We start from the raw sequence: 27,565 nt of genomic DNA, 5'->3' as shown, positions 1-27,565 counted from the left end.
TTTAGGACCAAAATCTAATGAGCTATTTGAATATACAGAGATATTGTGGAAATATATATTTTTTCCAAAATATGTAATCACACTTTGTTTACCTATTTTTTCCTGCAGTATTTTTTTCAATTGTTTCCAAAAATAAGGGCTTGGGGTTAAACAGCCAAGAGAGTGCTTGACACAGTCCTCTGCCATTTTTGTGTGTCCACTCTGAGCACTTCTTGATAACGATCACAGAACTTGTGTCGTGTTATTGAGGCAATCAATCGTGAAAGCAGAATATGTCACCCTGCTTACCAAGAAAATGCAGGAGAGGCATTTTTGGCATGTTTTTTTCCAAATTGTAGACGAATTATTACAAAAAAGACGCATTGCCCAATGTTATTGGTGAATATCATAATCTTATCACTGTAGGAGTCGTAAGCTTAGTGTCAACTGTGATGAAAAATGATTAATTATCCTTTAGCATGTGCTGGGTGTTGTTTTTCTAGTTCAGAGAAAGGGCATGTTATTCTGTGTTTTTCCGTATATAAATACATGTTTATCTGTCACGTTCACATTTTGAGTTTTGTTTTTGTCATGTCTTGTCTTCAGGTTTTAGGTTAATTTCTTGTCATGTTTTTTCTCCTGTCACTTAGTTTCACTCAAGTCACCTGTTTTCGTTCACAGCTGCACTCCATCACCAATCACCTCCCTACAGTATTTGTTTCCAGGTTTCCCTCAGTCATAGCAGAATCCTCACTTCACTTCCCATGGTTCCAGTCACGTTTGTGCACGGTTTGTCAGGTCATGTTTTGCTTCCATAATCTAGTCTAGTCGAGTCTCGTCTATTTATTCATAGCCACAGTCTTGTTTTGTTATTCCACAGTTTACAATTTTGATATTCGGCTCAGCCGCGCTTTTTGTTCTTGCCTTTTTGTTAATGAATCAAGTTTGCTTTTTGAGTTCTGGATCTGGGTCCTCCCTTCACACCACTGTTCTTGACATTTACCTTATAGGAGGAGTTACTTGGTCACATCAGTTGTTTGCAAATGAGGTGGCTTTAGAGGTTAAGTTAGCAACTGAAAAACTTCTTTCCCATGCAGGTTGTCCACTTTTGTGTAACACCCCGTCTTTGTTTCTATAAGTCATGAATTTTAGACTGCTTCAGAGCTGACACTGTCCTTCATGAAGTACAAATTAAATTCTAACGTTGATGCGGTCTCACTGCTTTGTTCATAGAAATTTTCACCACCACCTCAAAGTGCTCATTAGATGAGGTGGTGAGATGAAGTGTTGTACTTTTCTGCTTGAATATTAATATTGTGTGGATACATTGTTAAAAGTTGGGTGAGCTGCTAAGTCTAACAACTAAAATGCAGTTCAGCTGAGATCAGAAATGCCAACTAAACTGCAAACAGACGAGATTGAGATGAGCGTAAAATGCAATGCAAACATATGGAAACACTTTCAGTAAAATAATGCACATTAGGGTGATTTCTAAGAACAATGTGCTAAACATAACTAATTAGTAAAAGATAAAAACATATCAACACTAAAAATGTATATCCTTTGACCTCTGTGACCTACAATAAATGATAATTTCTCATAACTTCTGATGTCTTTCGTCCAGGTGCTTTCGTGGATGACTGCTTTCTTGAAACCCAAGATTTTCAATGGGATTTAAATGTGGTTACAGGACTTTGGACTTTGTTTTGATTAGTCTTGGTTTGGCTGCTGACTCAGGCTTCTGCTCAATTTTAATTCTATTTGATCTCAGCTCAGCCTTTGATACAGTGGACCACGATATTTTAATCTGGAACACCTTATTGGTATCAGTGGTGTGGCACTTGAGTGGCTCAAATCCTACTTATCTAACAGGTCCTTCTCGGTGTGGTTTGGTGATGCCTGCTTCTCTCATACTCCCCTTTTTTTGTGGGGTCCTCCAGAGCAGTGGTTCTCAACCTTTTTGAGTCGCGACCCCCAATTTAACATGCATTGCCGTCCACGACCCCCCCCCCCCCCCCCCCCCCCCCCCCCACACACACACACACACACACACTACACTAAACAATGCCCGATCAATACGCCTTATACGTCGCATTTACATAATCAGACAAGTACTTCTGATATGAACTCACTTCAGCTATTAGTTTCTTTATCATTTTATTTTGAAACACATTGGGATTTTTGGAAAAACATGAAGTAGCGTCAAGAGGCTAACTTTCCGAGTAACAGACCGACAGTGGTCGCAACATCCCATCATTTTGTGGTTAAAATGTACCTAAACAAATAACGAAAACTTTATTTTCTTTTTAATGAAATAAAAACGATAACCGCGCGTGCGAAACTAACAAAACACAGTAGAAAAACAGCCCATGCTTAATTTTAAACACCTATGTTTCTGAGAGCTTAAACATGAAAAATAACAACGTGTTGGTCAAAGCAGAAATGTTTTTCTGCAACTATTTAATGTGATGGCTGGGCCTGCTGTTTGAACAGAGCAGCTGCATTCTTGGCTTTATGTTGGACACGGCCACGCGAAGAGCACTCTCGACTCTGAGGAGTCGTGATCGCTACAGCTGTGGGACGGATGAGACTCTCCGCGATCGTGCGAGCCTTTTTCGATTGGGCCACTAGATATGCCACCTCACATAAAGCTGCCAGGGCTTTTGCAGGGACAGTAGTACATTCACACAAATGTTTTTTGCATTTTTAGTTCTTGCTCTCTGCGCTGAAAAAAAATCAATTGGTTTATGAATTGAGCTGCTGTGTTTTGACTCTAAATGTCTCTTAAGTTTTACCGGCTTCAAGCTCTCGTGTGCCAGCACCTCAGAGCAAATGACACATTGTGGGTAGTCAACACTGTTTTTTGTTGTGCAGGAAAAGCCATATTTCAAAAAGTCGGGCTGATATTTACGGAGCCTCGAACCTTTATTAGCCGCCGGTGTCGGCCCGGTCAGTGCCCTTCTTTTCTCTGGAGGTGGTTCTGGTGGCTGATCTTGGGACCCCTGCTGCCGCTGACTGTCTGGAACACTTTTTCTTTTAAGCCGTCGCTCCATTTTTCCAGCTAGCAAAGTTGCTGCAGATGTGGCTAAAACAACAACGCGCCTGTTTTTTCAAATAAATATATCTTTTTCTTCGTTCTCCCCCAACCCCCTCCCCCCACCACTTCACCACAGAGTGCTTCACTGACCAGAATCTGACCCGCACAGATTAGAATCGCATACAGTTCTACAGTGAGGAACCTTGGAGTTATTTTTGACCAGAATTTATCATTTAATGCACATATAAAACTGGTTTCTAGGACTGCCTTCTTTCACCTTCGTAATATTGCCAAAATCAGGAACATCCTGTCTCAGGGTGATGCAGAGAAACTAGTTCATGCATTTGTTACTTCAAGATTGGACTACTGTAATTCTTTATTATTGGGCTGTCCCACATATTCTCTGAAAAGCCTCCAGCTGATCCAAAATGCTGCAGCCAGAGTTCTGATGAGAACTAACAGGAGAGATCATGTTTCTCCAGTTTTAGCTTCTCTTCATTGGCTCCCTGTTAAATTCAGAATAGAATTTAAGATTCTTCTTCTCACATATAAAGTTCTTAATGACCGAGCTCCATCATATCTTAAAGATTTAATTGTAAGATATTTTCCTAACAGAGCACTTCGCTCCCAAACTGCAGGTTTACTTGTTGTTCCCAGAGTTTCTAAAAGTAGAATGGGAGGTAGAGCCTTCAGTTATCAGGCCCCTCTCTTGTGGAATAAGCTGCCAGTAAATGTCCGGGAAGCAGACACCCTTTCCACTTTTAAGATTAGGCTTAAAACTTTTCTTTTCGATAAAGCTTATAGTTAGGGATGGCTCAGGTAATCCTGAAACATCCCATAGTTAAGCTGCTATAGGCTTAGACTGCTGGGGGACCTCATCTGTCACACCTTTCCTCACTTTGCTCTCTTTTTCCCCCTGTTTAATTTCAAAATTGATTTTATGTACATGTGACATTATTGTGGTTATTAACCTATGTTTCCCTGTTCCAACAGATATCCTTTGAATGGCGTTATGGTGTTTTTCCCCCCTCTTTTCCCTCTTTTCTGTCTTCTCAAACCCCAGCTGGTCGAGGCGGATGGCCACCCTTCCTGAGTCTGGTTCTGCCAGAGGTTTCTTCCTGTTAAAAGGGAGTCGTTCCTTTCCACAGTTGCCACAGGCACGCTCAGGACGGGAGATTGGACTGAAGACACATTTCGGTGCAATCTGTTGGTTTCCTTAGCTAGGATATTAATTTTTTGAATTAGCTCTATATGAATTAATTGGATTATGATTACAATGAATTGAATTCCAATTGGCTTGAATTGGACTATATTACTTAAGTGCCTTGAGATGACAATTGTTGTAATCTGGCGCTATATAAATAAAATTGAATTGAATTGAATACAAACGCTGCGTTGATACAATGAATTTTGGACAAACAATGAAGCAGAAAACAACTCTCTGTTTGAAATTATGTAATTTAATATGAATGTAACGACGCTTACTTTTATAATGTTTAAGTAGCCTAATGTTTAAGTTTCCGTTCTGCGATTTCAGATTTTTTCAGCTTTGCTCTGATGTGTGAATGACAACGGCAGACATGAGACTAGTGGACAGGTTCTTTGTTGTTGTTTTGGTGTAGCCTAGTTACGACCGACAGTAACTGGTTTTGAGTAATAAAATGCCTGTTTAAGACCAACCGCTTGTCGTCCTTCTAACGTCCAGTCGGAAGCTACATTAATTAATTTATATTTTTCCAAAATGATTTGGCGACCCCCAGAAATCATCTCGCGACCCCAATTGGGGTCGGGACCCCAAGGTTGAGAATGGCTGCTCCAGAGATCAATTCTGGGGCCCCTCCTCTTTTCCATTTACACGTTACCCCTGGGGAGAATCATTCAAAAGCACAATATTAATTTTCATTTATATGCAGATGACACCCAGTTATGTGTACTGTTAAAACCTGGCTCTTCAGATGTTTCCCACATTCTCGCATGCCTAACAGATATTAAATCATGGATGTCCAACAACTTTCTCCAGCTAAACTAATCTAAAACAGAGGTTATCATTTTTCCCCATGTAGCACCAGCATCCCTGACAGTCTCCCATCTATTCAGAAAGAGGCTCGGAATCTTGTTGTCATCAGAGCTATCTGTTGACCCTCAAATAACAAAGGTAGTGCAATCTTGTTTTGGGCAGTTGAGGCCGCTTACAAGAATCTGTTCTTTCCTCTCTCCCACTGACCTGGAGAAGGTTGTCCATGCATTTATCTCTTCAAGGCTGGACTACTGTAATGCCCTGTACTCTGGGATCAGCAAGGGAAACATCTGCAGTCTGCAACTTATTCAGAATGCTGCTGCCAGGCTTTTAACAGGTTCGAAGAGAAGTGACCACATCACTCCAACTCTTGCTGCTCTCCACTGGCTGCCTGTGAGTTTTAGAATTGATTTTAAGATTTTACTGCTTGTTTTTAAAGCTCTAAATGGTCAGGCTCCTGCCTATATCCTTGACCTGCTTTTACCCTACAAGCCTAAACGCTGCCTGAGATCCGCCGGCACGGCCTTGCTTTCAGTCCTGAGGTTCTGCCTCATTACCAAAGGCGGTCGGGCCTTCGCTGTGCATGCTCCACAGCTGTGGAATTCCCTATCCTGCAATCTCAGGCAGGCCAGCTCAGTGGCTTCTTTTAAATCTCTTCTAAAGACTCACTTTTATCATCTGACCTTCTTTTAATTTTTGGTTTATTTTGTTGTATGATTACATTGTTGAGATGGATGTTTTTTAATTTTTTTTTCTCTGTTCAGCACTTTGTAACTCATTTTTGAAAAGTGCTATATACATTTATTATCATTATTTTCTGGGTTTTCTTTTTGTTATTTCATCATGGGTTTATTCTTATTAAGATTTGTTTTGTCTTTTGGTTCTCATGCTATTAGTCTTGTCTTATTTTTAAGCCATTTAGGGTTCTTGTTCATTTTCTTACTCATAATTTCCACAGTCTCCATGTTCTGGACATTGGCTCCATTTATTCACCTGAGTTCAATCATCTCAGCTGCTTCCATTCACTAATCAGTTCTCCTCAGTATTTAAGCTCTCTGGTTTCTCATAGTCATTGTCAGATCCTGTTGTCGTCCTGCTCTTGCAAGTTCTTAGGTTTTTGGTTTCACAGTTAAGTGTTATGGTGTTTCCAGCTTTGTTGTGCTTTTTGCTTTTTAGTTTTGAAATAAGTTATGTTCCTCCAAAACCTCCTATCAGTGTCTGCATTTGGATCCACTCACCCACCATTCAAATCAGTGTTGTTTTCGTCAACGATGACGAAATCATTTTGTTGACGCCACTTTTTTTTTCATGACAATAACGAGATGGTGACAAGATAAACATGGCTCTTTGATGACTAAAACATGACGAGACTTTTGTTTGGCGAGACAAGAATGGACGTAAATGTTAGTGGGTGGTCTGTCAGGTGTTTAAACTGCAGGACATTTCTGCTTATTGTGCATGTAATCTGTCAATTAAAACCTAAATACTAGCTGCTGCTGCATTCTTTCCTTGTTTGGTCACACCCACCACCTGGCAGGCAGCGCACAACGTGCTCCACACGTCACACTGTTGTCACTCATCACAGACACCGGACCATGATGGCGGCAGTTTCAACACAGGGGCTTGGTGGTCGACATATCGGTGTATTTTAAATATAACCCAACAGATAATAAAACACTTTTACAAAAAATATGCATCTGGCAGACAAGGCTAAGTTGAGCATATGTGTTCCTCATCCGTCTCTCATATTTTGGGCATGTGTATCATTGTACTTTAGCAAATTTTGAGAAAAATGTTTGTCTTTTTCGGAGTAATGAACATTGATTCCACTGTTCCCACTTTATCTGTGTGTAATGCACAATCCTTAGATTAGAAAGTATTTGCCATTGGGTGGAAACCTTATGTCTAAAACGAATCCTTTATTATTGTAATTATTGGTGAAATTAGCCGATCTGCAAGCTCACAATGTGTTGAAATTATAGATCTGCTATTTTCACAACCTGTGTGACACGACCCAACAGCAATCTCCAATACTTATTGACCTAAATTAATTTGTTAAAAGACTATACTTCTTACTAAAATTGGACTAAAACCTTTTTGACTTTTCGTCGACAAAAACTATCACATATAGAAGTGACTAAAATTTGACTAAAACTAATAAGCATTTTAGTCGATAAGACTAAGACCAAATCTAAGACGGATGTCAAAAACAAGACTGCTTCAAATGGCACTATTTTTAAACCAAGCAGCTGCTGACTTGGGTCATTGTTTAACTTGAAAGTCTGGTGATTAAAGAGGTGTTTGTTATGCAACACATTCTTCTTCATAATAGTCTCATATTTAAAAGAATCCAAAATCACCATCAAGCTTACCAGTTGCTGTAAGAGCCAACCATCCCCCAGTAGAATTGTGCCACCTCCATAGCTGTTGGCCTGGTCTTCTTTTCCCTGCTTATACACAACACTTATCCATGGATTCAGGTAGGTCATGTTTATTATTTCAGCTTTATTATTTGTAAGTCTTATTCATTGTAGAAAAACTGAGCTCTTTCTTCCACATCCACAATGGTTTGTTTTATTTAAGTTTTAAGATGTGTGTACATACAGGTTTTTAAAAATCATTTATTGTGATACTAAACCCAAAACTTTATATTATGTAAATATTTTATGACATCCTGACTCTGACTAAACTAAACTGGTGACCTTCCAATTGAACAATGCCTGCTCTTCTCCCTGAGCCACAGCCACCAATCTATGAATTATATTACAGACCAGATCCAATGATCTGCAGAATATAATGAACACATTGTATCTACCTGCTTGCTCCCTTTGTTCTTGCTTGCCAAGATTGTTATTGGAATAGGGGCCAATAAGTTCATACCTATCAAATCAAAATGGGTCTCTGCACAAACCTTTCCTTTATTAAAAGATGATGAAACTAAATAAATCACGTTAAAATAACTGAGTAAGGCTTTGGAGGAGGCCAGACTGAGTCACTCACAGGGGTTTCCCATGTCACTGCAGCACAAAGAAACATCTTAAAGAGGAGAATAGGTCTCAACAGATGTCATCTCCTGATCTCAGCAGAGCTGAGCTCAAGCTAAGGAGGAGAAAGAAGCCTGGTGAAAGAATGAACGATAAAGTGCAGCAACCGTGAACTAGACACACCAGAGTTCAGAATAGTTCCCATCATAGCACAGTTGCAGGCAGTTTTCAAAAGGCCAACAATAATTGAATTGGCTAAAGGATTTCCTGCTCCCTGCTTCAAAAGATGAGAAAAATGAGACAGCAAGTCAACATTGCATCCTAATGTCCTTGTTGCTTATATCCTTTCATTAATCCCCCACTCCAGATTTTCTTACTTCCACAGTAACTCAATTATCATCTTCTTTCCCCTGTCAATCTTGAGCTCGAAGCCATTTGGAACTACTATCATCTTTTCAGTTAGCAGCAAGAGAAAACAACACTGAACAAATCACTGGTAGCTGGCCAGGGTCTAATCACATTAATGTAGACTTCTCTTCTGCTGTGAGAGCTAGATCACCAACAGCTCTTTCAACTGTGAGAGGATTGTGCTTTAAATGCATGAATCGATCAACATTACTCAGGAAATGAGGTGTTTCTTATATTTCTATGGATCCAGACTAATTTAGAGCATTACAGCCTTAACTGGGTGAACTGGTTTTAGTCGAAAGATTTTATGGCACTGACAATGGTGTATTGATTTAAGCTATGTTTTTGAGAAAAGAGGTATAACTCTGAGACAAGACACTGAAAAAAATAAACCAGAAATACAAAATACTTTTTCCAGGGATTTTATCTAAATTTCAAAATTTTCCAAAAGACAAAAAAAAAGGAAACGAATGGCCACATGAATTACAGATTTGGCAACAAACATGTATCTTCAAAATCCTATATCCTATGAGGAAAACAGTCTCCACTGCTGCCCAGAGACACTCACTAATGTGTGTACGGCAGCTGACTGCCCTGAAGCACTATCATTCAGCATCATACATTTGAAATATATCACATCGCTGGAATGATTTTGTCCACACAGGACATTCCTTTTTACAGTCATCCTTCTAACTGACTGGGGGGACACAATTACTTCCATTAAGTGGACTTTAGAAAAGATTGAGATGAAAATGGAACAAGTTGGAAAATTCTGATAGACCAGCATGATTCCATTTGCAATTAATATGGTTTACTTAATATTGACAGCCAGTTTCACAAAACAAACTGGATTGTATGTGAATGAATGAATGTGGGTTGTTAACCACTCTAATCTTACAAAGGCTTTTTGCTAAGTAAATATATATCACAGCATCAATGTTTGTGAAAACTCTGAGACTGGGTATTTTATGAGTGAACAAGTGAGTTAATCCAGCCAGTGTTTTTCAGTGAAGGGAGCGAGGAGCTGTGATACTGACAACTGGACAAGAACAGGAGAGACTGATCTCAAACAGCCAAAGTTTGTGAGTAACAGCTAGAAATAGTGAAAATAATGTATTTTCCTGTTGCACTGACATGAGCACTGTGTGTGAACAAAAAGGAAGAAAGGCAGGAGTGCCTTCTTTTTTACGTTTTAGCAAAAATAAAACATTGCTAACTAAATTTAACATAATATTGAAATCACATATATGACTAAAGCATACAGGGTTAGGACAATAAAAATTAAAAGGATCTGTTACCTTAGCACTGAGTCGAGGCATAGAAGCAGCTCTGCCTTGGCTCTCCAGACTTGAGTCAGGGACGGGGATAGTATTGCTGATACTGGTGTCCATCTTCCTCATCTCTACTGACTCCTGCACACATATAAGCATAGGCTCAGCATGAATGTTTGCAGGGTTCATGCACACTGTCTGCTCAGTCTACTGAGCTCTTATTGACATAATTCTCATCATCGCAGGGTGTACTTAAGGCTCTGTAAGGATGAACGTGCATCTACCAATTTATTGTGACTGCACACATGAAAGGGTTCACATGAAGGCATGCAGCTTGCCTTGACTTGATTTATTGCATGTGTGGTGTACCACTTTCTGTTCATGCCAATCAATTAGATGGTAGGCCTCCATGTGTATGCTGTCCGTATGTACATCCACAAAATAGTTTAAATGGCCCTAACTACGCATGCCCATGAAATGCTGGTTCTAAAATTTTAAAAATTCACATCTCTGCAAAAAAGTTTAATTTTGATGAGTAACAGTAATCAACAAAATGTCAGGTGAATAGGGCCAATATATGTTGAGTGAAAAGTGAACAAGTGAACAAGAAAAAATATTCAAAAGATATTGGATTACATAAATGTATTAATGTTGTGAAGCCATACTTAGTTTGTAATGAGGATGTAGCAGATCCTGGAATCAGCCTTGGTGTTTCTGTATGTTTTTTATATATTCAAACATACTGACATAACACAGTAAATTATGACCAGAGGATGTCACCAAAGGAAGCCAGTGCCTTCTAGCTGTACATGTAAGTACATCCTTTCTGTATTTGAGGTAAAGAAAAGTATGGATAATGTTATTATTGATTCAGTATATTAACACTTTTTACACAGGAAAAAATTATGTTGTTACTTCGATAAGTACTTTAATTTATGACCCATTTTCCATTATGTGGTATGGCTCAATTAAGCTGTACTTGGTTTATTTTGTTTTTCCACGACAAGTAGTACCTGGTATCACGTCCTTTCTTTCTTTCTTTTTTTAAACTCCTTGGTGATTTTTAAGCAAGCTAAGCTGATACTAGATGATGACGTGAAAACACTGCAGAACAATGATTACTAGTCGATTACTAACGATTATTAGTCAGAAATAATCTTCACCTATGCGTATACAATGACCCACAATGACAAAAATAATGAACTCAACACAGATTTAATGTTTAATGTACAAAAAATTTTTGTCTCAATCAGTAATTTATATATATATATGTATATATACATAAATTTGCCATGTTTCAATCTACAGTACCTGAATAACAGCAGAGTCTGGTGTATCCTCTGATGGACCCCTAGACATGGTTCTCTTAGTTTTGGTATGCAACACTTCCTTGGGCTTCTCCATCACCCAGGAAGATGACGACTTGATTCTTTGATCATAACCTGACCTGTGTGTTACAGCAGTCAGAGATCATTATAAATTTTAGAGGTAAGAAATGTCAATTTTCACAGATAAATTGTTTGGACTGACTAAATTTTAATCCTAACATGTGAGCAGAGACTGGTAGTAAGATTGTAACTTTAGCATAATGGTATGAGTCTTATATCCAACACTGGGTTTTTCAAGGTAAATAAACAGAACAAACCCATTTTATACTTTACTCTATACTCACCATGTTTTAAAATCTGCATAATCAACCTATTTTTTGGAGACTTTCAGTGATCCAGGACATGTGATGTCAAAGGAAATAAACTTAACGTAGATTTCTTAAAGATGTTTTTCCTCACATCCAAAAAATATTTTAAGTTTGACTTGAAGACTGACATACTGTATTTTGAAAGCACTGTTTTAAAAAACAACAACAAAGGTGTCTGTGACTTACCAGCTATGCACCACACTTTTCTGAACATTTTCTACTTGTATGTAAGTTATGTCACGCCATTTAGGTATATGTATATATAGACAGTATATACACACTTATGTGCATCATTAATACATATTAATGTATTTTGATGTGAAGCCATACTTACGACCCGTTCACACGAGTACGCAGCCTCACCCAATACGCTGTCGTTGTGAAAAAAGTCTCCGTAAACACGGCATCGTTTCCAGAAATATGTGCGTCCTCACGGATTCACTGGAAAGGACCCAAAACAGTGTAGTACATATGCCAGGCCTGTATATAGCACTGTGACGCCGCCACACCAATACACTAAAACTGGAAGAGAAGCCATGGAGCATGCGTATAAAGGCATAGACATATAAAGAATCTTTATAATATCTATGAATAAAGGTAGTACAAGCCTGTAGTCCGCCATTGTTGTTTTTGTTGACCATAGACATTATAAAGTTTGGAAAAATACAAGTCGTGTCTATGGTTATGACATATCTACTGACTATTTAAATGTTCATGTTCCTAGAACCACAGGCAGAGGAGGAGGAGTGGCAGCTATCTTCAGATCAGGGTTACTAATCAGTCCTAGACCCAAGATTAGTTTTAGCTCTTTTGAATCTCTGATTCTCAGTTTTTCCCACCCAAAGTGGAAATCACAAAAACCTCTTGTGTTTGTTGTTGTGTATCGTCCGCCTGGCCCTTATTCTGAGTTTCTGTCTGAATTCTCAGAGTTTTTATCCCAGTTAGTGGTGAGTACAGATAAAGTCATTGTAGTGGGTGACTTTAATATTCATGTAGATATTGAAAATGACAGCCTAAATATTAACTTTAATTCTATATTAGACTCTATTGGATTTTCTCAAAGTGTTCACAGACCTACTCACTGCCTTAATCATACCCTTGACCTTGTGCTGACTTATGGCATTGAGAGTGAACAGTTAACAGTGTTCCCTCATAACCCTGTCTTGTCTGACCATTTTTTAATAACTTTTGAATTTACATTACTTGACTACACGGTTTCTGAGAAGAATTCTACATATAGAAGGTGTCTGTCAGAGAATGCTGTAACCAGATTTAAAGAGTTGATTTCATCATCCTTTTCTTCACTGCCATGTGCTGATATGACACAGGATGGCTACCTAAATTTTACTCCAGTAGAACTTGACTCTCTTGTTGACAGCACTACAGCTTCAATGCGTACAACACTGGACAATGTTGCCCCTCTGAAAAGGAAGGTAATCAGTCAGAAGAGGTTGGCTCCTTGGTATAATTCACAGCTGCGTTAAAGCAGACTGCAAGAAAGCTGGAGAGACAGTGGCGTTCCTCTAATTTAGAAGAGTCTCAATTAGTCTGGAAAGATAGTTTAATAACGTATAAGAAAGCACTTCGTAAAGCTAGAACTGCGTATTATTCATTATTGATAGAAGAGAATAAGAATAATCCCAGGTTTCTTTTCAGCACTGTGGCCAGGCTGACAAAGAGTCCGAGCTCTGTTGAGCCATGTATTCCTTTAACTCTCAGCAGTGATGATTTCATGAGATTCTTCATCAATAAAATTGTTTCTATCAGAGAGAAGATTAATGGAATCCTTCCCATTATTATCACTGATGTATCATCAAGTAGAGCAGCTTTAGAAGTATCTTTCGAACCTGAATTGTATTTAGACAGCTTCTGTCCAGTTGATCTTTCTGAGCTAACAACAGCAATAGTCTCTTCTAAACCATCAACTTGTATGTTAGACCCAATCCCAACCAGACTGTTCAAGGAGGTTTTCCCCTTAATTGACACTTCCATATTGGATTTGATCAATCGGTCTTTGTTGACAGGATATGTACCTCAGACTTTTAAGGTTGCTGTAATTAAACCTTTACTTAAAAAACCTACTCTTGATTCAGAAGTGTTGGCTAATTATCGACCTATATCCAATCTCCCTTTTTTGTCCAAAGTTCTTGAAAAAATAGTTGCAGTTCAACTTTGTGATCATTTACATAGAAATAATCTGTTTGAAGAGTTTCAGTCAGGATTCAGAGTGCATCATAGCACAGAAACAGCACTGGTGAAAGTTACCAATGATCTCCTGTTAGCCTCTGATAGCGGACTTGTTTCTGTGCTTGTCCTGTTGGATCTCAGTGCTGCATTTGATACGATCGATCACAGCATTCTGTTACAGAGACTTGAACATGTTATTGGGATTAAAGGAACTGCATTAGGCTGGTTTAAGTCATATTTATCTGATAGATTCCAGTTTGTTCTTGTAAATGAGGAATCTTCCTCACACGTTGGAGTAAGTCATGGAGTTCCTCAGGGTTCTGTGCTTGGACAGATTCTTTTTACTTTATACATGCTTCCATTAGGTAACATTATCAGACAGCATGGCATAAATTTCCATTGTTATGCTGATGATACTCAGCTGTACTTATCTATGAAACCAGATGAAACCTACAGGTTGGTCAGGCTACAAGCCTGTCTTAAAGACATAAAGACCTGGATGACTCAGAACTGTCTGCTTTTAAATTCAGACAAAACTGAAGTTGTTCTCTTTGGACCTGAGCGCTTCAGGGAGAAATTGTCTAGTTATATAGTTACTCTAGATGGTATTTCCTTGGCTTCTAGTTCTACAGTGAGGAACCTTGGAGTTATTTTTGACCAGAATTTATCATTTGACGCACATATAAAACTGGTTTCTAGGACTGCCTTCTTTCACCTTCGTAATATTGCTAAAATCAGGAACATCCTGTCTCAGGGTGATGCAGAGAAACTAGTTCATGCATTTGTTACTTCAAGATTGGACTACTGTAATTCCTTATTATTGGGCTGTCCCACATATTCTCTGAAAAGCCTCCAGCTGATCCAAAATGCTGCAGCCAGAGTTCTGATGAGAACTAACAGGAGAGATCATGTTTCTCCAGTTTTAGCTTCTCTTCATTGGCTCCCTGTTAAATTCAGAATAGAATTTAAGATTCTTCTCCTCACATATAAAGTTCTTAATGACCGAGCTCCATCGTATCTTAAAGATCTCATTGTAAAATATTTTCCTAACAGAGCACTTCGCTCCCAAACTGCAGGTTTACTTGTTGTTCCCAGAGTTTCTAAAAGTAGAATGGGAGGTAGAGCCTTCAGTTATCAGGCCCCTCTCTTGTGGAATAAGCTGCCAGTAAATGTCCGGGAAGCAGACACCCTTTCCACTTTTAAGATTAGGCTTAAAACTTTTCTTTTCGATAAAGCTTACAGTTAGGGATGGCTCAGGTAATCCTGAAACATCCCATAGTTAAGCTGCTATAGGCTTAGACTGCTGGGGGACCTCATCTGTCACACCTTTCCTCACTTTGCTCTCTTTTTCCCCCTGTTTAATTTCAAAATTGATTTTATGTACATGTGACATTATTGTGGTTATTAACCTATGTTTCCCTGTTCCAACAGATATCCTTTGAATGGCGTTATGGTGTTTTTCCCCCCTCTTTTCCCTCTTTTCTGTCTTCTCAAACCCCAGCTGGTCGAGGCGGATGGCCACCCTTCCTGAGTCTGGTTCTGCCAGAGGTTTCTTCCTGTTGAAAGGGAGTCGTTCCTTTCCACAGTTGCCACAGGCACGCTCAGGACGGGAGATTGGACTGAAGACACATTTCGGTGCAATCTGTTGGTTTCCTTAGCTAGGATATTAATTTTTTGAATTAGCTCTATATGAATTAATTTGATTATGATTACAATGAATTGAATTCCAATTGGCTTGAATTGGACTATATTACTTAAGTGCCTTGAGATGACAATTGTTGTAATCTGGCGCTATATAAATAAAATTGAATTGAATTGAATTGAATAGTGACGGCGGCTGTGGTTAATAGTTAGAGAGGCGGGGCTTATACATCATTGTTTCTGAAAAAATCTGCATTCACAGTCCAGACGACTCCGGGCTATTCGGCGTTTTAGAATTTTCCCGTTTTCAAAATATACCGGTTTCATACCTCGAATAAGCCGGATCCGTCTCGACACGAGGCCGAAAAGATAAAGTATTTATGCGTTCTCGTGTGGACGGGCCCTTAGTTTGTAACGAGGATGTAGCAGATCCTGGAATCGGCCTTGATGTGTTAAATTGTAGTTCCTGCAGTGTTGAACTTACAGTGTGCCACCATTGTTGAGGGAGTTGGAGCTAGGTCTGGTCAAAGGCTGGGACTTGGCGGGAGATGTGGCCTGAGGCTGAAGCATGCTGGAAGGCTCCACACTATTTAACAGGTCTTTATCCTGCATTTGAGGCAGAGGCAGCAACGGCTTAAAAAGAGCCCCGACCTTGCACTGTGGAGGAAAGATGAATGGGAACATGCTGAAGACATTCAGGGAGCAGGCAGAATATTGATGGACCCAGGTCTGACAACAGGGGACTGGTTCATCTCAGATGTGGACACTAGGGGCAGAACATTCCTTTTTTGCAGTCATGCTATAATTAAGGGCATATCTGTGTGAGAGTTTTTAGGATGTGGAAACAATCATGCACCTGTAGAATGAATCTATAAGTCTGCTCATAACGACCAGTCTGTCTGCTGCTGGTAAATTAGTTACTTTAAACAGTAGTCAACCACTGGGTGCTTATATACTGGAACATTACATTAACAAAGTGGTTGATTGCTTTTGTAAATCCCCAGGCAATGACTTGTGAATACAAAAGGCCTTCCTTTTAGTGTGAATGCATGCAGTACAATGAAAGCATGTTTCTCTGTATGCAAGCAAAATGTACGGGGCACATTCACGCAGGTTTTGCATTCAATATGTGTGTGCTTCAATGCATTTCTATGTGTGAGTGTGTGCATTTACGCATAAGAGGTGTATGTTGTTACCTTAGAGCCTGACGTGGTCTGCTGTTGCTGCAGTTGCAACTTCATTGCTCGATTCTGCTTATAGAAATCGAAGATCATCAGAGCCGCATAAACCTTTCCTACTGTCAGCTCGTTGGCTGACAAGGTGAGCAGAGGAAAAAAGAATGTCAAGGGGGAGGACTGTAAATGAACAATACAAGGTTAGGAGAGGAGATTCTGCTGACTCATTTCTCCCTCTTTAATCATTCTTTCTGTCAGCTACTCTCCATAATGGCTTAGTTTGAAGGAAAATCATTTCTTACAGTGAAATCTTGTAGTTTCAAAATTAAAAAAAAAAGTTAAAAGAAAAAAAAACTTTTTGAAAGAAGCTTTTTGTAGTATATGGTGAAAATTTGCTTTCTAAATGAGGCAGCCAAAGTAAATCTTACGACTGAACAGCAAGTAGTTAAGCCAATAATATAGTAAATTATTGTTCTAAATGCATGATGTCATTTAAACTAGTAGAATGAGCCAACCAATTATACCCTCAGCAGAAATTAAGATAGATCAAACTAGGCTAAATTTTTCAGGTCTTCAATTTAGCTTTGGTCATCTTGAGCTCCTTTGGAACCTGTTTGTTGTCTGGTATTAGTATGTTGATTGTCAGAGAGAAGACATTATTTAAACTGACTTCATCACAAAGCTGTAAATTGCAGCTCAGTACCATGATTAAGAAAGAATGAAAACAGAGACATAAGAGAAATTCACCACAGATGTCATTTCTGTCATTAAAGAGAACTTCTCTTTGGGTGATAGGAATATTTAGGTGGTTGTGCAATGGAACATGGCTAGAAAGTTCAAAATGTAGATGATACTTACGTTTGTGTGGTGTCACCAACAGATCCATAGTCTTTTGAGAGAGGTTGGGCCACACTGTGGACAACTCTTTCTTTAACTGAGCATCCAATAATCGCTGGGCTACCATTCCTACAACCCCACAGAGAATTACAAACTTCAGCTGCAAGTTACTTTTAAATGAAAAAGCTAGAGCTTTAAATTTACAATACAGAACAAACAAACTAGAAGCTCCTATTGAAAGGAATAAAAAAGTACAAATAGAAGCACCAAAGCCATGAGAGGGTATCCACCAGCCATGGCCAGTACATTCTAAAGTCTTCTAATGAGTCCAAATTACTCATTTTGATCTATAAGAGCACAAAATTGCATTTAACTTTTGTCATGAGTTATTTGTGTTCATGGTTTCAGCAGGTAATCTTTTCGAATATCACATTTTGCTTTATTTGGTCAGTAGTTAAAAGTGGTACATTGTAATCATGTAGTCAGCCCCTTGTATCATTCACACATAATGTTTATTTAGTTTTGTTCAGGGCATTTTAAAAAAAGAAAGAAAAAACTATCCACATAGTGTCCTTGCACAGCAAACAGTACTAAAAGAGTAAATCTCTGAAGTTGTTGTGAAACATACTTTTATCTGTGTCCTTATTTGTTATTATTTGCCATGTTGTTTGATTTTCTTGGGTGTTCAACAGCATCTCCATCCAGATTACTAACCAGCAACTCCTGTTACTTATTTTCACATACTAAAGGAATGTTTCTAATCCTTTTACGATGCCTTACAGTCAGAGCAGATTTTTGTGGACGTGGCAGTGAATGCTCATTCATGCATGTTGTTTTTTCTATGTTCAATTCAATTTTTACATTTTTACCTTTTTAAAAAAATTCTATTGTAATTAAGTTTGTTGTATTTCTCTGACCTGAGGCCAGTTTTATCTCCAGCGCAGTGCGAATCAGGGCCATCAAGGTAGAGGTAAAGTGAACCGTGTTGTCATCAGCTATAGGCATGTTCATTTTGACAAGGCGCTGAGGAGAGGGTCAGGTGACAGAAGTTAGATTACAGACAGATAAAATTTACAGATCAAGGCATACAATCCACTCAGAGAAATCAATCTGTGTGCTGCTGTGATACATTTTCTTTTTTTCCCTGCCAGTTTTGGTTTAATGTGTTTGACCATATTGATAAAATGTTATTGAGATCAGTTTAGCACACAAAAAGTCTTCTCTTCAAGTACATACAAACAAACTAGACATTCACATTCACTGCTACTGGCTACAGTATGCACTGTGTTGCATGTCAAAGTGCACTGGTGCAAGACTGACATTGACTGAAAAGGTGAGAGAAGGCATGTAACGCATAACCATGAAAGTGCCTTGAAAGTCGCAGGAGCTCGACTCTGTGGTTGCCATCCTCAACTTGGAGTTGAGGGCTGAATAAAGCCTTTCATGTAAAGCTACCAACAAGGTGTATCCATTCTACCAAGCTTGGGTTGCCTTGGCAGGGAGACTTAAAGGTAGCCTCATACAGCACTAATGGCACCACTAGATGCAAACATAATGTGAGATTGTTGCTCTAAGAGTTGAGCTCCCCCTGAACACAATGTGCTATCAGTGGCAGTGCAGAGAGCATGAAAGACCAGAGTCAGAATGACGTGATGATGGAGAGCTGAGGGACCAACACATACACTGACACAAATAGCCACATTAATTTACATATGGACACACACTCACCAAGCACTCATAGGCATACACATTTGAAATTAGAATTAGAATATCTTTAGGAATAATCTTAAAAAGATAAGTGACTTTGAAGTACTTGTATAAAAAATTGGAATGGAAACTTATATAAATATCTAACTCTACTGGAATGGTCACAAGGTTGGACAGTACATGAGATTTAAGTTTTCACACTCAAAAATGGCAACAGCAATTGTTATGTCAGCAAGACAAAACATAAAGTCATACCACATATTCTCACTGAGATTGAGTGACCCCCTTAACCTGTTTAGCCACAGGAGTGGCTGAACAGTGGAAAATGATACTTCCAAAATTAATTCAGTATGTTTCTGCAATTACAAACTCTGCGTAAACCATTTTGGTATCAAAATAAAGCTAACACTTGTTAGACTTTATCAGAGCCGGATCAAACCGCATGTTCCCCTCCTGCCCCAGGTACCGTGGGCTCCGCTAAACATCTTGAGTGTTGCTTTAGTGGTATGAAAACTTTGGCAATCTAATGGTTACACTCTTTCAGTATACAGAGGGTAACTTGTCATACAGAATGCTTTCTTAAACATATTCATTTTAAAAAACTGAATTACCCAAATGCTCTCCTTTTTAAGCATGTTGAAGAACCTACAATATGACATAAAAAATTTTGATTCATCCGTTCTGAACAATAACAGAAACATGATGTAACACAGCCAGCTAAATGGATAATAAAAAACACAGATATTAGAGATAAATTGTTCTTTTAAGGACATGTAAACACACACAATTGTTATCAGGCCCGAGCACCATCTGTTATCTTTTGTTTATTATGCCCGTATTATCCGATGCATAGGCCTATTGTATCTGTAGTGTTTATTAGGGGTGTGACGATACACTCAGCTCACGAGACGAGACGCGATATTGGGTTCACGAGAACAAGATGAGACGAGACAAGTTCTGTTAGTGTTGTCAGGCCCTCACCTTCAGCTCTGACTGGAGAAGTTTGCAGCCGAGTGTGAAGTGGCTGGGATGAGAATCAGCACGTCCAAATTCTAGACCATGGTCCTCAGCCGGGAAAGGGTGGAATGCCCTCTCCTGGTCGGAAATTAGATCCTTCACCAAGCGGGGGAGTTTAAGTATCTCGGGTTCTTGTTCACGAGTGAGGGACGAATGGAGTGGGAGATTGACAGGTGGGAACGCCTCTGGGTCCTCCCGTAAGAGCTGGAGGAAGTGGCTTGGGACAGGGACATCTGGGTTTCTCTGCTCAAGCTGCTGACCCCGCGACCTGATCCTCGGAGAAGTGGCAGGTGATGGATGGATGGATGGTATCTATAGTGTTTATCATTTTTCGGCTTAAGCACTAAAGGCGGTGTAAAGGCCTATTGTATCTATAGTGTTTATTGTTCTTTTCTTTTTCTTTTTCTTCTGTTCTGAAATTAATTGCTTTTTTGGGGGCCTGAACATACTCAAAAACTCAGAAACTTTGTGTACGCCCTGAGGGAATGCGTAAAATAATATATTTTTGAGGTTGAGTGAATTTTTGGGGAAAAATTACTTTACAGTCTTTTTTTGGTAGACCCATAAATGCAACAACTGGACTTTCAGGAGACCTGGCAACCACACAGAACATTAAAACTGACAAAAAATCCTCTTGGATGTTCCAATGTTCCAAACTAAACTGGAAGTTTGACATTTTGGCATATTACAAACATATTTAAACTAATTCCTCAGGGATGATAGTCAGAGGCCTGAAAATTGGTCCATATGGTCAAAAGACGTATGATTACATTGGTGTCTGGGCATGGCAGCACCCTAAACTTTGATGTTTCGCCATGAAACAGGAAGTTGACATATCTGCCACATCCAAAGTACACTAAATGTCACACATATCATCACACTCAGGTTCTGTACAAATTTCCACAGCAATATTTTGTCATTTCCATAGTGTCACTCTGGTATCACAGTCACAGCGACTACAAGAATTCACGTTTTCAAATGTGTGCAGAGCACGGATAACAAGTGGATAACACTTCTCTTCAGAAATGTAAGAGTTTTCGCTGGAGGGCGGCATCCGTGTCGCCATCCGTGCCACCATCACCATGAAACAGGAAGTTCTTTTATCTCAAGCATACGCCCTTTAAGCTTCACTTTACATGTTTTATGAAGATTACGCCCAAAATAAAAGCCAATGCAAATATTTTGATAATTGGCAAATTGGTGACAAATTGGCTCAAGAGCGCCCTCTACAATATTACAAAAATTTGGCCCCTACTTTAACCCACAAGTATAAGAATTTGCACATACATGTCACGTGTGTATAAAAAAAACCTCATGGACCCACTGGCAAAATCAAAACAGGAAGTTGGCCATTTTAATTAAAATGTTCCTGATCTTAGGTGAAATTTTGGGGGTTTTTTTTAGGTCTCATATTTCAACAAACTCCTCCACGGATTTTGATATATCACCCTGAAACTTAGTGAGTATAAGCATACATCTCTTGTCATTAAAAGTTCTTAAAAACATGACCACAAAAGTCATTACAAATCACTCATCTCATCCGAGCTGCAGCATATTTACAGGGTGTGGTCTCTTTGGCACATAGATCTTTGAAAAGAATCTATATGCATATGGCCTGCCAATGTCATAACCCCGTAGACTGACAACGGGATGTGATAGTTTTTAGTTCTTGGTTTACAACCTCTCAATGATTTACCCCTCACAATTAAAAGTGTCAGAAAAGAATTGAGATTTTTATGATGGTACTTTCTTAAGATTGAGACTTTTGGCAAAACGCATCCATTGCGAATTTTGATATTTCACAATGAACCAGAAAGTGTGTATTCACATAATACAAAGTCCAATCTGCATCAGCCTCCACTTGTTGGATGACAGACAGCTCCTTATCATATGTACAAGTTAATATTCTCTAATCATAGCCCCACCCACTTAAAACAGTATTTCACTGATAAACAGGAAGTGATTATTACCCAACATACCAAGTCTAATCTTTACCAAACCTCACTTGTTAAATGACTGTGAGCTCTTGAATAGATATACAAGCCAATACTCTGTCATTGCCAGTGCTTAGTATCTTTATAAAAGTAAATCACTTTACATCAAAAAGTACTTATAGCTGGCTCATAAAACATGTGATCAACAAGAAATTTCAAGTGGATGATCATCTGATATGGCTAGTAAGAGTGGGTTATTAGGATTAAGCCTTTACTTTCTTTAAAAAGAGTATATTTCAAATTGAGAAAACAGTTATGACGAAAACTTCTAGATCCTTCAAGATCAGCTAAGGTGTTCACAGCTCAAATAAAGTAGTACAAGTTTTCATATAGCTTTGCTTTGCCGAGTGACAGGGGTTAAGGTACACCCCCTTCCTTTGCTGCTCTGTTGGGCTAAATTTGTTCAGCCCAAAGGTCACAGATTTTGGCCAATGACAGGGGACATATTTATGCTAGTATGTGTAGAGGAAGAAGCATTTCAATGGTAGGTGTTGGCTTGAATGAAGTAGACAGTTTTTTTTAAAACTTTTTTAAACTGCTTTGCCTAAAACATTGAAATAACACAAAAGGACAAATGCCAAAATCATACCTTTAATAGATTTTATATGGGACAGGACGGATTGAACGTCTTGGCTGTATACTCTATTGAGTATGAATTCATCCAAAAATACCTACCTTCAATGAAATGGTGATTAACCCGTTTGCCTCACAGAAAAGCTATTGGTGTGAAGCTGTCTTCAAGTAAGATAGACCCAAGCATGTGTACCTCTTTAAAAAAATATCTGACGTTTCCTTGACCTTTATCATTTTAACTGTCTGTCTATCTCAACATGAACTTTTTTTTACTGTGGTTACTTTAATTAGGGCATACTGTATGTTTTGCGCAAATAAGCAGTTGTGACTGAAAATCAGTTGTGCGGGGCTTCTGGATTTACCTTGCCGTGTGAAGACGTGCATGCGGAGGCTCCGTGTAAAAGTAGTCAAAAAATATTAATATTGCCATATTTCTACCATTTTGGGGGGGTTGGACGAATAATGTTTTGTTTTGGGAGCTAACAAGTTCACTTTTGCAGTTCAAGCCGAAAATGACTTCTTGACGCGAGCGGGTGGAGAGAAGCAGCAGGTGGTTAGCAGCATTGCCTCCTCAGCGAGCAAGGACGCTGCCAGCCCCAAACTTGTCTTGCTTCAATGGGCTATGGATATGATGTCCGAGATTAAAAAAGCCAACGATGGACTTACGAAATACAGAGAGGAGACAAAGGCCGAGATTGTGAGGTGTAAGGACGAAATAGAAAGGGGAAGAAAAGAGACGAAGTGCGAGATGGAAAACTGGACTAAGAGTTTGGAAGAGAGCACTAAAGCCCAGTTTGAGTTGCTACATGGGGAGGTGAAGCTGATCGGTGATAAAACTGGCAGTCTGGCTAACAGGATGGACGAACGGAGGAAAGAGGTGGCTGAGACGTTAAATGAGCAGTCTGACACCATAACAGACATGGGGACAAGACTGAAAGAAATGGAGGAGATACTGAAGCTGAGGGGACGAAGTGAAGATCTGGAGGCATGATTACGAAGCAAAAACATCCGTGTCGTGGGGGTGAAAGAAGGGACCGAAGCAGGCAAAAAGCCATCAGTATTTATGGCTGGTTTACTGAAAGAAAAGTTGGCACTGGCAGCAACACCGACGCTGGACCGAGCACACCTCATGCTCGGCACGAGACAAGACGGGAACGGACGACCACCGAGAGCATTCGTGGTGAGATGCCATTACTACACAGAGAAAGAGGAGATACTGAAGAAGGCGAGGGAGTTGGAGAGGACACCCGAGGGTGGTGTGGTGGTTAGCACCGTCACCTCACAGCAAGAGGGTTCCAGGTTCAATCCCTGCCTGGGGCCTTTCTGTGTGGAGTTTGCATGTTCTCCCCGTGTATGCGTGGGTTCTCTACGGGTACTCCAGCTTCCTCCCACCGTCCAAAAACATGCATGTCAGGTAAATTGGTGACTCTAAATTGTCCGTAGGATTGAGTGTGAGCGTGCATGGTTGTTTGTATAGGAAATGGATGGATGGATGGGCTTACAAATCAAAATCACTCAAAGGGAGGAACAAAACAGGCTATGGACAATCTGGGAAACAAAATTATAGATCAGAAAGGTATTAATAACCAATTTAAGTCTTTTTATAAGGATCTGTATACCTCAGAAATAAATTATTGAAATAATTGAAAATTTGGAAATGCCATCCCTAGAGAGGGCAGATAGGGATAGGTTAGAGGAACGTCTGACTGCAAGGGAGATAGAGAATGCAATTCGGAATATGAAGACAGGTAAAGCGCCGGGCCCAGATGGGTTCCAGAGTGAATTTTATCAAACATTTGCGCCTACTCTGTAGAGTGTATGAGGAGTTCTGTGATAAGAAAACTTTGCCTAAAACAATGTCACAGGCTATGATCTCTGTGCTCCTTAAGAAAAATAAGAATCCGCTTAAATGTTTATTTGGCTGTGAAATAAGATATTGACCAAAGTATTGGCAGCGAGGATTTAGCCTGTTAAAAGAAAGATAATGCATCCTGACCAGACAGGGTTTGTTGCTGGTTGACAACTCTCCAGTAACCTCCGTCGCCTTTTCAATGTGATGTACACTGCTGAAGCTAACATTGAACCTGAGATTGTGATATCCCTAGATGCCCAAAAAGCCTTTGATAGAATCGAGTATTTCTATCTATTCACGGCTCTTGAGAAATTCGGATTTGGCCCTAAATTCCGTTCGTGGATTGAGATAATATATGCAAACCCCCAGGCTATGGTAAGAACAAACAAAATAATATCTGATCCTTTCCCTCTGTTTCGGGGAACAGGGCAGGGGTGCCTTTTGTCACCTCTGCTCTTTGATATGGCAATTGAGCCCCTTGTAATAATGCTGAGAAATGCTGCTGGACTTGGGGGAATACACAGGGAGATGCAGACCAATAAACTTTCCCTATACGCCAATGACCTCCTCCTTTCCTGCCGGACCCTGTCACAAGCATCCCGGCAGCTCTGGATATTATTGAAGACTTTGGGAAGGTTTCGGGTTGTAAAATTAATCTAGATAAGAAAAAAGTGTTCTTTTCCCAATTAATGAGCAGGCCTCATTCCAGCCCTATACTTTCACAACACATAAAGATAAATTTGCCTACTTAGATGTTAATGTAATGAGAAAATACAAAGATTTATTCAATCATAACGTTAAAGTAACACTGGATAAGGCAAAATTAGATATGGAAAGGTGGTCATCTCTCCCCCTATCTCTTAGCAGGGAAGATAAATTCTGTTCAAATTAATGTTATGCCACGATTCCTCTATTGGTTTCAGACAATTCCAGTTTTCATTCCTAAATAATTTTTTAAAGAACTGAATAAATGTACATCTGCCTTTATCTGGGAAAAAAGACAGTCCCCCAGATAAGAAGAGAGTTCCTTGAGAGACAGAGAGAAGAGGGAGGCCTGGCTCTACCAAAATATATGCACTATTATTGGGCTGCTAATATACATAAGCTGTTGTTTTGGGTCTCGCAGTTAGACAACGATGAAACCCCAGTGTGGGTACATATGGAAAGATATGCATCTAGCCCAGTGTCCCTACACTCCCTGGTCTGCGCTCCTCTGCCCTTAAGCAAACACCTCTACACAACCAATTCTGTTATACATGACTCTATCAAAATCTGGGTCCAGTTCAGAACACATTTTAAAAACAGAAACACCCCCCTATCTGCTCCCGTCTATGGCAATCATTTGTTTTCCCTGGCCCTTGGGGGAACAGCGTTTAGGGAATGGTATAGACCTGGGGTGGAAAGTGTCAAAAATCTCTTTAAAGATGGGGTATTCATGTCTGCTGCTCAGTTAGAGAAGGAGTATGGAATCCCATCGAAGACTAACTACCTCTAATTTGTGAGAAAAACATTCTCTTCATCCCTTGCAATACCACAGAGTGGATGGATAGATGGACTATTGAATGCAAACCCGACTCTTAAAGTGATGGTTTCCATGATCTATGCAAACATCCAGAAGGTGGCTTCCCCATCTCTTGATTACATAAAAAGGAAATAGGAGGAAGAGTTAGAGTTGGACATATCGGAGGTGGATTGGGGATGGCAGTAGAGCTAATACACTCTTCTTCTGTATGTGTTAGACACGGACTGATACAGTTTAAGGTGTTACACAGACTACACTTTTCAAGGGACAAACTGGTGAAAATTTATCAGGCGGCTGATCCGACTTGCCCCAGATGCAAACAGGTGCCAGCCAACATATGCCTTATGTTCTGGTCTTGTCCCAGGTTGAAAGATTTTTGGACCAAAATTTTAAAAACCTTTTCATCCGTTTATAACAAAAATATAGAGCCTGGCCCTCTGGCAGCCATCTTTGGTGTTGCACCAGAGGAAGCACAATTAACAACTGCTCAAAGGAAAGCCATAGCATTTCAAACCATCTCACAAACAATGGATAGAGGAGGTGATGGCACACCTTAAACTAGAGCACCTTCAATTTATATTGCAGGGAAACACTAAGCAATTCTCTAAGGTCTGGCAGCCTTTCATTTCTCATTTTGAAAAGGAGCTCCTCCCCTCTTTCTCCCTTTTCTTATTTTTATTTAATTTAATTTAATCATTATTATTATTATTATTTGTTTAACTTGTTATTGTGGTAATTTTTGTCATTTCTATTTATCTATTTATTTTTAACTTGAGAGTGTCTGGACCACGTAGGTGGTGGGTATGTCTGATGTCTGGTACTAGTATGACTTGTCTTATTACTGTTTGTCTGTAGTTTAGACCTGTATTTCTGATGTATATTTTGAGTCTTATTGTCTTGTTTTGAATGGGATGTTTGAATATGAAAATCAATAAAAACACTTAGATTGTTATTAAAAATCAGTTGCGCTTATTGCAGTTAGAGCATGGTCTATAGTGCAACCTATTGAGCCTTGTTTGACATCGGCTACTTGTGTGTGCAAGATTTTTTGCTATGAAGTCGTTTTTGTGAGTAATGTTGTGGTAAAATAGTATGGAACCCTGTAAGACCCAGATATAGAAAAAAATGAGCAAACATTTTTTTGACCTCTCAGATATTGTTTTAGGAGGCCAGTTTTTTTTTACATTGTAGTAAGTTTTTAAGGAAATGTTGTAAATTTGCAATGTTGGGCATAGTTGCGAGCAGAACTGTCTGGAGGCACCTGCAGGCATTCCCTGAATGAATTCAGCCATGGTCTGAGTTTTCAGAGTTTGTCCTTCATTTCCACCTCTGACACAGTCAAGTTGTTTATCAAACTAAAAGGAACACACACATCCCCCCAGAGCACTTACAGGTTCACATTCAAGACCATTCGCACCTGTCCCATTCGCACCTGTTCCTGAACAATGCAACAGGCATCCCCCTCAACAATTGCAGAACTTCAGAACCTGTTTTTCTATCCCCTAATGCTACTAACTGCTGATTGGGCAACACTGAGAAAAATAGTTCAGGATCATTTAGAAGTTAAAAAACAAACAAAAAATTACAAAGACACAGGGAGTTTCAAATACTGCTATAGATGCTGGAGTTTCACATGTCCCATACAATTTATTCATGTGTTTAATTAGG

General features: G+C 39.4%; 1 protein-coding gene across 1 annotated transcript in view; it reads right to left on the bottom strand.

Moving 5' to 3' along the window:
* cacna1ba (calcium channel, voltage-dependent, N type, alpha 1B subunit, a) overlaps positions 1 to 27,565 on the bottom strand; it is a 222,977-nt gene that overhangs the window by 17,004 nt on the left and 178,408 nt on the right. The window contains 7 exon segments of the mRNA XM_072387079.1: positions 7,406 to 7,480; positions 9,724 to 9,837; positions 11,008 to 11,143; positions 15,705 to 15,877; positions 16,417 to 16,532; positions 17,254 to 17,361; positions 18,150 to 18,255. Of these exon segments, the coding sequence (XP_072243180.1) occupies positions 7,406 to 7,480; positions 9,724 to 9,837; positions 11,008 to 11,143; positions 15,705 to 15,877; positions 16,417 to 16,532; positions 17,254 to 17,361; positions 18,150 to 18,255 (828 nt within the window).

This window comes from Leuresthes tenuis, unplaced genomic scaffold (assembly GCF_036924035.1).
Source record: "Leuresthes tenuis unplaced genomic scaffold, fLeuTen1.0.hap1 SCAF_6, whole genome shotgun sequence".
NCBI lineage: Eukaryota > Metazoa > Chordata > Actinopteri > Atheriniformes > Atherinopsidae > Leuresthes > Leuresthes tenuis.
Note: the sequence above shows the minus strand (reverse complement) of the source record. Positions and strands in the feature narration are given on the sequence as shown.